Genomic DNA, 12,562 nt, shown 5'->3' with positions numbered 1-12,562 from the left:
GTAATCCGCAGTACTTTGCCCACCCAGTCCATACATTTTTTTTTTATTCCGTGGAAAAAAATCGAAAAAAGCGGTTCCTAGGTTCCAAAGTGGCTTATTTCAGAGGAAATTTATAATATCCAGGCACCCATGATGTATTCCGTGGCTGCTAGCCAATCACAGACATCCTAGACCCAGCAGCCAATCACAGCCCAGTCCTGATGGCAAGTGTGCACACTACAGCTGCCATGTTTTGTTTACCTCCTGTCCAGCCAACTGCCAACTACGTGTGTTCCTCCATGAGTTCTGAGCGCTACCTGGTCTTTTTTTTTTTTTTGTCAAGGTTACCTCTCCCTGGGTTCTGTTATGGAAGGCCCCAACCCCCCAAGGCGAGGCAGAGGAGGTGGCAGCAGAGGAGAGGCAACAACAGCATGAGGCTATACCACCCTCGTATCATGCTGAGAGGTGCTAAGACACTAAGTTATCCCCAGCTCCTACCCACCCCATCCACGTAAGCACTTTCATCCGTCAGAGTAGGTGAGGCCCTAAACCTATTATTTCCAGTTAATTATTGTTTATTTCCATTAAATACATGCACTGAATATTTCTAAGATTGTCTGTGTTTGCTGCTGGCTAGTTAGGTGTAGGTAGGGTGCTGTAGGGTGGTTCCACGAGGGTCCAGACTAATTATCCTTTTTTCCCACTGGTTCTTAACTTTGTAAACAGCGGAATTCTTAATCCACTGGTAGGTACCATTTTCCAATTGCCTTGGATTAGGCGACTTGACTGTATAAAGTAAATACTGCTGCTCTCTACAATAGCCTACATTATTAATGTTAAAGAATTTTCTCCATGAGGAAAGAGTATAGACCAACTGCACCACTTCACTAGATGCATTACCATACTGAAAACCTAGTGAAAAAATTGTTTACCCAGTTTATCAAAATCAGTACTCTATATGCATTACTATCTTATACCGCAGTACTCTATATGCATTACTATCTTATACCGAAGATTTATGTATTAACTCTGGGGGGATATTCCTTTTGGTCTTGTAATATTTTTTGCACCCACAGTAATCTCTGTGGGCTTAGGCCATAATTTTTGATGGGTTTGTTCAGTTTTGTTAGGTTAGGTCACAATTTCTACAGCAATTAACATTAGTTAGGTTTGAAGATTTACATTGCTACAAGTTCTAATATAGTGAAAGAATACTAAAATCAGGTGAAAAAAAATGGTACTACAAGTTAACAATGTCTCATGGTAAACCTTCAAACTTCGTCTTAAAAAGAAAACATTGGTGACTTTATGAAACATGATCAAATGGTTAGTAGCTACTGAAGGTTCTATATGCTGTTTGAGGAAGAGAGCAAACAATGATTTTACTGCTGTGGGCATGCAGCTTCTTGTTTGAAATTATATCCAACAAAATTTTACTTGGTGTTCTGCCTATATCTACAACTTCTCAATCGCAAACCTTTCAAGAGGCAGTGGGCACTGAAGATGGTGGGTTGGGGTGTTTGCTCAGCCATACAAATAATCTTCCTTCCTGGTTTATGTCAACAGCACCAACGTCTACACAAATGATATGGTTACATTTTAAGTCAAGAACGTTTGACTATAAGTGGCTTTTCAATGTATGCAGGCGCCTGGTCGTTGCGATAATATGAACCTCAGAAGTGCATTAGGAACACTGCAGCTGCTAGGGTGATTGAAAGGAAGAAGGTGCTGGTAAGAGGCTGAGCTGAGGATCCTGGGGCACTTTGCACGTTGGTGTTGGCTGTAAAGGAAAAGTCACCATTAGAGTTGCCAAAGTTCACAAAAAACAGTAACTTGCCCAGAAAAAAAAAAAAAAAAAAGCTAAAATGTCGCTAAACTCAAAACGCGAGAAAACCGCTACCTTAGAAAAATTGCTAAAATCTCTAGTATACTGTCTAAACCGTGGAAATGTCTAGGATAACATTAAAACTGTGAAAAACTCTAAAATATTGCTCCGATTTACTCGATTTCTTGCTGATTATCAACAGAAAACGATTTTAAAATGTTGCCAAAGGAATATAGATATCACCGCATCTCGTGGGAAGAAATGCTAAGCTGTTAACCCTCCAGAACCCAGTGTCCCCTGTAGGTTACACAAGTTTGTCTGGATGTGGATTATTAATCTTTATTAGTTTATCCTTAAATTTTAGTTTTCTATGGCGCTCAAGCATGTCTGTTTTCTTTGATATGATCAACGTGGCCCACTGTTTACATATGAAGCAGCAGCAAGAGGTAAAAGAGGGAGTGTTAAAGTCTTTTCACCAAATTATTGAGTACTCTACTCATTATGGCTATCAGAAAAGTAAAGGGGTAAGTGATGGTAACTCAGTGTCTCTTTTGAACAGCCTAAATAGTTGCTAAATAACAGCAAACCACCTAAATAACCATATGATGACTGACATCAACACTATATCATCTTTTATAAAGCCTGTCACCTGTAGGGGACACGGAGCACAAGCTAATACTGTGAAACCTGTGCCCAGTAACAACAGATGATTTTATGGTTTTCTATGGTTTTATTTCATTGTCTGCAGTTTATACTGTATGTCCTTGAATATATTGTAATCTTTATTTATTTGTTGATTATTGATTGAACTGCTATTTACCGTAGATTATTCATAGTTTTTTTCTTTTATTTCCAGTCTGATTATTCATAGTTTTTTTCTTTTATTTCGAGTCTGAGTCGAAGAGGCAGTTGAATTACTAGAGAAACTAGACAATGAGAACCAGGGTCCAGATGAAGAAATTAGAGGCAGAGATGTAGAGGAAATCACAATTTTTCCTCCAGTAGATGGGGCTGAAACAGATAATGATTCAGATGATGAAAATTCTGGAAACCTGAATCACCTTACTTCATCTCAGTTAGTGTCAGAATGTGAGATAAAAGTAGCTGTCAGGGAGGCACGAGACAGTACAAATGAGAATAATGAGGATAAATGTAAATCAAGGAACAAGAAAAAAAACAGACTGTGGAAAGCTAATGTAGAACTCCCTAAATTATCAGTACTTGAGCAAGATGTGCAAGTGAATGACACTCTGGGAGAGTTTATGACACCTATTGAATGTTTTGAACTCTGCTTTGACAAGTCATTGGTGAAGCTATTAGTGGATATGTCAAATAGATATGCATCTCAGAAAAACCATGAGCTACAGGTGACTGAAAGTGAGATGAAGGTGTATATAGGAATCCTTTTGTTGACAGGATGTCTAACTCCAAAAAACATATGCATGTTTTGGGAGACAAAATCTGACACCCACAATGAACTGGTTTCAAATAGCATGAGAAGGGGAAGATTTTTGGAGATTCACAAATACCTACACACATGTGACAATGAGCAACTCCCTGATAATGACAAATTTGGAAAAGTGAGACATTACTTTGATCATTTGAATGAATGTTTTGTGAAAAATTCAAAGTATGTAATAACTAGTAACATATCTATTGATGAGACAATGGTGCCATATTATGGGCATCATGGCAGTAAACAGCATATACATGCAAAACCAATTAGATTTGGATATAAATTATGGTCAGCTGCAACTCCAGGAGGATATCTGGTATACTTCATACCATACCAGGGATCAAAAACAGCCCCACTGCCAGATCAACTGAGGCTAGGACTTGATGCTTCTGTTGTTTTGTCTCACATCTCACTTACCTAAGACAATCAAGTCATACAGTCTTTATTTTGACAACTTTTTCACTAGTCTGCCACTTCTGGATGAACTAACTGAACTGGGACACAGAGGAACAGGAACAATCCGAGAGAACAGAACTGAGAAGTATCCTTTGGAAAGTCCACAAGTGATGAAGAAAAAGGCAAGAGGATCAATGACCATGAGAACAACAAAAAATATTAGTGTTGTCAGGTGGAATGATAATAATATTGTGACTTTGGCATCTGTCATTGATGTCAGCCTGTTACAAAAGCAGACAGAATAGCAACTGTGAATAACAAGAGACAGAAAATCAAAGTTGACTGCCCACATGTAGTGACCATGTACAATAAGCATACGGGAGGAGTGGATCGATTTGACCAAAATGTAGACTCACAAAGGGTGGCATTTAGAGGAAAAAAATGGTGGTATCCTCTATTTGCATTTGGAATTGATGCAGCTTGTCAGAATGGGTGGCAGATTCATAAAGTGTGTGCTACTAGTAAAATGACATATTGTGACTTTAGGCGATCACTGGTGCAGGGTTACCTTGGAACTTACCAGTCACCACCCACAAAATCACCTTACTGTAGTGGTAGAGGGGAAAAAAGAGTGCATCAGAAAGTACGCACTGATGATGATATAACTGGTCATGTACAGGACTCATGCAACCAAGCTCGATGTGCAGAGTGTCACAGACATACCAGAATCATGTGCAAAAAGTGCAAAGTACCTCTTCACATTCACTGCTTTTATGTTTTCCATTCCAAATAGACTAACTTAGTTTACTGTTGGGTTTTTTATCTCTACATTGATTACTTATATGTGTTTAGTCAAGTTTCATTTGTTTTTGATTCAGAACCTACAGTATTGTTTTTATGGACAAATGGCATCACATGATTATGATTTTTTCCCTGTATACATAATACTTGTATCTATTGAACAATTCATTATGAATCAAGATATGAAATGTGAGTACTTTGGTATTTCAACCAGAAGGAAATCTTTCTCTCTTTTGGCATAGTTTAGACATTTATAGTCGTTACTGTTCTGTAATTACTAATATTTTCAGTAGAAATGTATGGCATCATGAACAATTATTGAAAAATAAATCTTGAGTAAGCACTTATAATGCATTTTATTCCATTTATCATGCCTACTAATAACAAAAGTTATGTAAACTATGCAAACAAATATCAGTTCATATGTGATGGATGGGATAAAGCATTCCCCACATCAAGTTGCTCCGGCAAAACCCCGGTGTCCCCTGTAGGTGACACCCATTTTCTAGCTAAACTATGGCTCTTACAAAAAAAGTTATACCAGTAAGTGTCTTGCAATTGCTTTCTAAGTAACATATCAAATTTTCGAAAAGATTGCTGCAAAAATAAATGAATGGGCTTTGAAGGGTTAACACTGGGGAGGGATTCTCAAAGGTATTTACGATGGATTCCGCATCACTATCTCCTCTGCCCTCGTGGAGGCATCTCGTATCTGAGATTAGCATTTGCAGGATGGTCAACGAAAGTACAATTTTTCCCTGTCTTGCGTTCTTTTGTCTAAAAATAATTCATGGTTAAGAGAGGAAAAACCATCACAGCTGTTATCTGTCTGGAAAGGAAGACGAAAAAAAGAAGTGTAGAAACTTTCTATGTCTCGTTCTTCCTGCAAAAATTATCAAGTTTACGGCAGGGCATCGATCGTACATGTCAACATCTACAGTACATACTTGAACAAAATTCTTCATAGCTTACTGTACAGTATATATCACGGATTAAAAATGCAACTCAGAGGTAGAGCATCGAGCTCGGGCCCAGGGGGTCGTGAGTTCGAGCCGCGGCCGGGACTGCCGTGCCGGGAGGGGTTGCGCCCTCCTGTAACCTAGCGGGGCTATACTGTGTGGCCTAAGTTGCCTAGCTCGGGGAATTCATATCTCCATTTCACGGTAAGCGCGTTCGTCGCATTCATCATGGTAATGTAAATTATGCAACTGGAACACTGTCCTTAGCTTCCTGTCTCTGTTTCGCTGTTGCTTCCGTAAGTTGCGCAGTGGACCATGGTACTAAAATTTCTGTATTCATCGGCTGATATCAAAAGAAAAGGCGCGGGCGTCAGGCGAGGTACATAAACATCAGCGCCGCCCAGGGGCCCTGGCGGCGGGGCGGGCACACAAACTACACGGCGCTACGCATCAGAAAGCCCCTCCATATTACAGAGCTCAGTGAATTAATCCTATCACTGGCCTCGCTGCACCCACGTTCTTTGTGCTTACTACTGCATAATTATTTGATTCCCTGAAATCATAGAAAACCCTAAATGCCTAAAGGATAATTGTAACATGACAAAAAATATTCAATAAAAAAAATATGCTGCAACATTTGTTTTCAGTGGTTATTCAAGGAATGACTATTTCATTTTGGACCTAACCTTGGCCTAATTTAAAATATTATAGTCACACTATATGCTGCCCTTTTGTCCTTTTCCCACCTGAGTCGAGTAAATTAACATAATGATCGTTTCTTAGTTCTATTTAAAACTGATTCACCAATTTCCTCCAATCTACAATATTGGATGTATTTTAAGTTATATTCTGAAACATCCCTGGTATATAACATGCATTTTATTGACTAGCTTGTTCTTGCCAATCAAATGAATGCCTGCTGGGCCGGTGGGTTAAGAAGCTCCAATCTGATCTGGCCCTTTAGTTTTCCATCTGATGTGTTGTCGTAACATTCTGCCTAAATGGTTTATTACACGTTACTGTCGTCTGGTATACTGTTTATAACTTTCTAATATCGACAGAGTTTGCCTAAGTAACACACACGAGAATACTAGGGTGTAACAATGCAAACCGATGATATATTACGAATGCACCGAGGCAAAACAGAATATAAGCAAAAACAAGAACGAACCAATTGGACTAATCACCTTAAATGTTTGGACTAACTGCTTTAAATGTTTGGACTAATCACCTTAAATGTTTGGACTAACTGCTTTAAATGTTTGGACTAACTGCTTTAAATGTTTGGACTAATCACCTTAAATGTTTGGACTAACTGCTTTAAATGTTTGGACTAATCACCTTAAATGTTTGGACTAACTGCTTTAAATGTTTGGACTAATCACCTTAAATGTTTGGACTAATCACCTTAAAGGTTTGGACTAACTGCTTTAAATGTTTGGACTAATCACCTTAAATGTTTGGACTAACTGCTTTAAATGTTTGGACTAATCACCTTAAAGGTTTGGACTAACTGCTTTAAATGTTTGGACTAATCACCTTAAATATCTGGACTAATTGCTTTAAATGTTTGGACTAATCACCTTAAATGTTTAGATTAATTATCTTCAATGTTTGAACTAATTGCTTTAAATGTTTGGACTAATCACCTTAACTGGTCGGACTAATTGCCTTAAATGTTTGGACAAATTGATTTAAATGTTTGGACTAATCACCTTAACTGGTCGGACTAATTGCCTTAAATGTTTGGACAAATTGCTTTAAATGTTTGGACTAATCACCTAAAACGGACAAAGTTGCCCAGGCTCTTGGTAGATAGACAGATAAATGGATATAGATACATAGATTGATAGAGACACAGAGACAGACAGACAGACTGAGAGACAGAGAAAGAAAGGGTCACAGATGAACATAGATAAAGATAGACAGACCGACGGACACAGGTAGATAAAGACAGAAAGGGACACAGATGAAGATAAATACAGAGAGATACAGACGGACAGACAGACTGGCGAATACATAGATAAACAGACATAGGGGCATGGACAGACAGATAGATACTGATAGGTACGTACACACACACACACACACACACACACACACACACACACACACACACACAAAGCCTTACTGGTCCCGGTGATCTCGTAGTCCAAGATGCGGTCCCCAGAGCCGTCCCCGGAGGCCATTGGGTAACCCTCGTAGTCCTGGTCGTAGTCGTCGGGGTGGTTCTCTTCGTCGTCGTTGTGGGGATAGTCGCTGTGTCGTCGGCTCTCCGGCATCATGTCCACGCCCGAGCCGGAGCCGTCGATGTGGCCGTAGTTGTGGCTCCGGCGAGAATCAGCCTTCGGGAGCCATGTCAGCTGCGTCAAGACCAGCTGTGGGCGTGGAAGGAGAGTTAGTGGTATGTGGTGTGGAAGGAGAGTTAGTGGGTATGTGGCGTGGAAGGAGAGTTTGTGGGTATGTGGTGTGGAAGGAGAGTTAGTGGGTATGTGGTGTGGAAGGAGAGTTAGTGGGTATGCGGCATGGAAGGACAGTTAGTGGGTATGTGGTGTGGAAGGAGAGTTAGCGGGGTATGTGGTGTGGAAGGAGAGTTAGCGGGGTATGTGGTGTGGAAGGAGAGTTAGTGGGTATGTGGCGTGGAAGGAGAGTCAGTAAGTCGGTGTTCGGAAGCCAGGTGAGCTGCGTTACTACCAGCTGTGGGGAGTGCAAGGAGAGTTAGTAGTGTACTGCATGGAAGGAGAGACAGAATGTGGGTGTGGAGGGACAGTATAAGGCGTGGAAGCAGAGTCTATGGGCATGGAAGGAGAGACAGTATGTGAGTGTGGATGGAGAGTCAATGGATATGTGGCGTGAAAGGGGAGTCAATGGGCATAAGGCGTGAGAGGAGAGTCAGTGGGTATGTGGTAAATTCATGCACGTAATATTAACCCTCTTGCTGTTTTGGACACACCTAGATATTCGGTTCAGGGTAGCAGGTGATATCAAGATCCCTGAGGAGTGATGAGGAGGATTTGTATTTTATTATTATTTGGTGGTGGTGGTGGTGGGGATGTGTAACTCATATATTTGAAGACAAGTAGTAAAACAATAACGTCAGAAGAAATGGAAGACATTTTCAGGAAAAAAAAAAAAAAAAAGTATATAGTAAGGGCAGAGGAAATGGGATCAGTAAATGTGGGCACAGGACTAGGTTTCTGCCTATCAACTGCACGAAGGTCAGAAAGGCAGACATATTTCACTAGGTCAAAATCTTCCCCTAGAATAAAACCGGCATTAGTCGGTGTTACATTTGCATCGTCTCCACTTGTACTTCCGGCTGAACAGGTACAAGGGGGTATAAAACTTTGCCCACTTGTCTGACCGGCCAGAGAACTGAACGCAGGCTCTTTCAACTACCCACGCATCACCGGATCCAGCTATAATCAGGGTCGTATTGTGGATAGCTTTGTAGATTTCGTGACATCCCTTCCATTGCGTTTTATTCTGCAAATGACACCTCAAAATTCTCTTTTACGTTACTGATGCAAACTATATCGATTTTAAAACGATATAAACAGCACACACGAAAATGTTAACGTATAATATGCCAAATAAGTCACTCTGAAACAGGTGTTACGATGTCTCCTTTGTCACCAAGAAATACGACCTTCGGCAGTGAATTAATTATTTTTCGTAACAAATTTTTCTTTTCCCATGAAGGAAAAAGAAGAAGGCGTACATAAACTGCCCCCGTCTCTTGGCTGTCCTACAAATAAAAATACCAGTTAGGTTAAAGTTGTTTGTGTACCCGGGCTCAAAGACACACTGACAGAATGATAAGACACGGATAATAATGCTGTCTTATGAATGGGTTAAAAGGTCGACATGAGCAGGTACAGAGATGGATGGATACAGGTAGTGTCACAGGTAGATGGACGGATATGTAGTGGGACATTGAGAGAAACAGGATGCAGACAGATTAACATTCCACACCATTCAGTCTCTCTGCCAAGGTGTAGACAGTGGTACAGACAGATATAAACAGGTAAAGATAGACATATGGATACGGACAGACACTCAGACAGACAGCAGATAGATAGATTAACATATCATTAACCACGGAGCCTCACCTTGCACACGCCAAGAGGCCTCTCTGCAACGATAAACACAGTGGTACAGACTGATACAAACAGGCACTGACAGATAGACTGATAGACAGACACAGCAGAAGCAGCTGAAAAACAGTGACTAGATGGATATGAATAGAGAGAGAGAGACAGAAGCCAGGCAGGTTCACAATCCATCAAGCACAGTGGCTCACCCTGCGCACACTACGCAGCCTCTCCGCCAAGGTATAGACGGTGGTGTCAGGACGCTCCAGCCGGATCTCTGGATTGTACTTCTGTGCGCTGATGCCCACTCCGGCCGTCGTTTTGGTGTACCTGAAATGAAAAGATAGAAGGTTTGGAACACGTAATCTAAGGGACTCTGATGATTTCGTAACACCTTTTCCTGAACGATTTATACTGCCTATTACATCTCAGCATCTCCTTGTACGTTTCTGATGCAAAGTACAGTATATCAATAGTACAGCGATATACATAGATACATACATATCTCTCTCTCTCTCTCTCTCTCTCTCTCTCTCTCTCTCTCTCTCTCTCTCTCTCTCTCTCTCTCTCTATATATATATATATATATATATATATATATATATATATATATATGCAGAACGCAGAGGATAATAATAAGGTATGACGTGCAAAATAAATCGCCATCATCATCATCATAATTCTACCTATCTATCTATTGCCAGACGCCACAATCCCGTAAGGGGTGGCCATTTGACTCTGAGTTATTTGTTTTACGGGGAGGGGCACTAACCCTCCACCAACCCACTTGTTGACACGTAGGGAGCACGTATGGTTTGGTTATATGGTTACCACCCAACGTTGTAAATGGTTTCTTGTCTTACAGGAAACCATTTGGGTTGTCACTTAATGCAAAACCACCTGTAAAGGAAAGAAAAGCAATAAGAAGTGACAAGAAAGATGGGAGAAATAGGAGGAGAGAAGGGAAGACACAGAAAAAGAATTATAAAGGCTAAGGAAGAAGTAGGCAGCACTACAGCAAGTGAGCGGATGATGGTCGCCACCACCTACCACTATCATCATTATTACTATCCTATAATAATCTCCATTTCAGACTTCTACTCTCTCATTTTCCCCTTCCCTCTTTCACCCCTCTCCTCTTTCCAATACCTTCACAGTCTACTAATGCCCCTCTCTCCCGTCTTCCCTTCCCCTTTCCCCTCCCCTACTCTCTCCTTCCCCCTTCCCTCCTTCCCCTTCCTATCTCTCCTCTTCCTCTTTCCTCCTTATCTCTCCCCTTTCCCCAACTTCACCCCCCAAGGTATCTTAAACGACTCTCCATTCCTCCTCCTCCTCCTCCTCCTCCTCCCACTTCACCCTCTCTTAAACGACCTCCCCTCCCACTACCCCTTCCCTCCACATCCTCCAGTCACCTCTCTAACTCAGGTCATTTGCATATGCTAATTTGACACAGAACTTCCCCGGGCTAAAAAAAAAAAAAAAAAAAAAAAAAAAAAAAAAAGCCTGCTAGAGGAGAAGGCAGATTGCGAGAAGTTAAAAAATCAAGGAGGACAATTATGAGAAAAAAAAGGAAAAATAAAAGGACCATGAATAAAAATGAGGCGGGTTAACAGTTCATGGTTGGGACAGCTCTAGTACTCTATTCAGCTAATGCCAGACGATTTCACTGAGCCGATAATAAAATTCTCTTGGTTCCGACGCCTAGTATTTTATTCCAGTTGAGGTCAGACGATTTTATTCAGCCAAGAGTGAGTCGTTGGAGCCTGAGTGTTAATGCTACCACCAGTAACACTCTCATGGCCGGCACAACTCTATCATTCTCTCCTATTAGTCTATTCCATCTAGCACTGGACGATTTCATTCAGCTGTGAGTGAGTAATGGGTTGATACTGCCACCATTAACCCTCTTGTGGTCGGTTCAACTCTACAACTTTAAAACTACAAACTTAATAAAACGATGAAAAAAGAAACCAAAGAGTAAAACCACACGGAAAAACACTGACAAGCTGGAATAACACACACACACACACACACACACACACAGCGAAACTAATGAGAAAAGCCAACAATTAACCTGAATCTAAGTGGGTCGTCATCATCATCATCATCATCGAGAGGAAGGGATGAAGTGAGTCAGGTTGTGAAATGTGGTGGGACGTTGCCGCAGATTTTCTCAGCCAGAGGTACAATAATATTTCTGTCTTATATGTTCAGGAGTTTTGAAATAATGAAGCAAGAATTCAACCCGCTTTTATTATTATTATCACTATTATTATTATTATTACACCCATCATTTCATTATCATCACCGTCAATAATATCATCATCAGTATCATCATCATCACCTCATTATTACCACATTCATTTATCAATATCTGCTCAACCATTACCAATATCATCATCATTATCACTGCCATCACCATCACCACCATTATTACCATCATTACTTTCACAATTACAATCGTCTGCATCATCACTACCACCACCACCACCTGCCGAATCATCATCATCATCATCATCATCACCACCATCACCGACAGTGCCATCATCATCATTTTTGCCTCACCACCACCACCACCACCACCACCATCATCATCATCATCATCGGTCATCACTATCTTTGCCTCATCATCACCACCAGCACTGTCACCACCCAGCCAGGCCACAAGATGACCCTAGGTGTTGAGAGAGGCTGGCAGGGCGTGAGAGAGAGCCAGATGTGTGAGATAGCTGACACTCTCTCTCTCTCTCTCTCTCTCTCTCTCTCTCTCTCTCTCTCTCTCTCTCTCTCTCTCTCTCTCTCTCTCTCTCTCCTGCTGGGTAACTCTATGCTGAAACGACCACACGACGGCTATACACATGTCGTTCTCGTCCCTCGTCATCACTATACTAAACGATCAGAAGCGACCACAAGAAAAATATCCACCCACACTCCCTGTCGTTCCCCTCTCTCAACGCCTCCCTGCCAAACCATACCCTACTGAAACGACCACACAAACACGAAAGACCACGACACATTCCCGGTAGCTTCCACCTCTTCTCCCCACCTCCCT

At 41.2% G+C, this 12,562-nt stretch overlaps 1 protein-coding gene across 1 annotated transcript in view; it reads right to left on the bottom strand.

Annotated features, from left to right (window-relative positions):
* Window positions 1–1,019: 1,019 nt before the first annotated feature.
* Window positions 1,020–12,562, bottom strand: part of dally (division abnormally delayed protein) — a 386,642-nt gene continuing 375,099 nt past the window's right edge. Inside the window, exons 7-9 of the mRNA XM_080266884.1 lie at window positions 9,720–9,840; window positions 7,548–7,794; window positions 1,020–1,759 (exon numbers count right to left, since the gene is read on the bottom strand). Of these exons, the coding sequence (XP_080123010.1) occupies window positions 1,653–1,759; window positions 7,548–7,794; window positions 9,720–9,840 (475 nt within the window). The 3' untranslated portion in view covers window positions 1,020–1,652. The remainder of the gene's footprint in view (window positions 1,760–7,547; window positions 7,795–9,719; window positions 9,841–12,562) is intronic.

The sequence above is a fragment of the Coenobita brevimanus genome, chromosome 22 (assembly GCF_032717465.1).
Source record: "Coenobita brevimanus isolate Jiangsu-jjx chromosome 22, ASM3271746v2, whole genome shotgun sequence".
NCBI lineage: Eukaryota > Metazoa > Arthropoda > Malacostraca > Decapoda > Coenobitidae > Coenobita > Coenobita brevimanus.
This window is presented reverse-complemented; position numbering and strand designations above follow the sequence as displayed.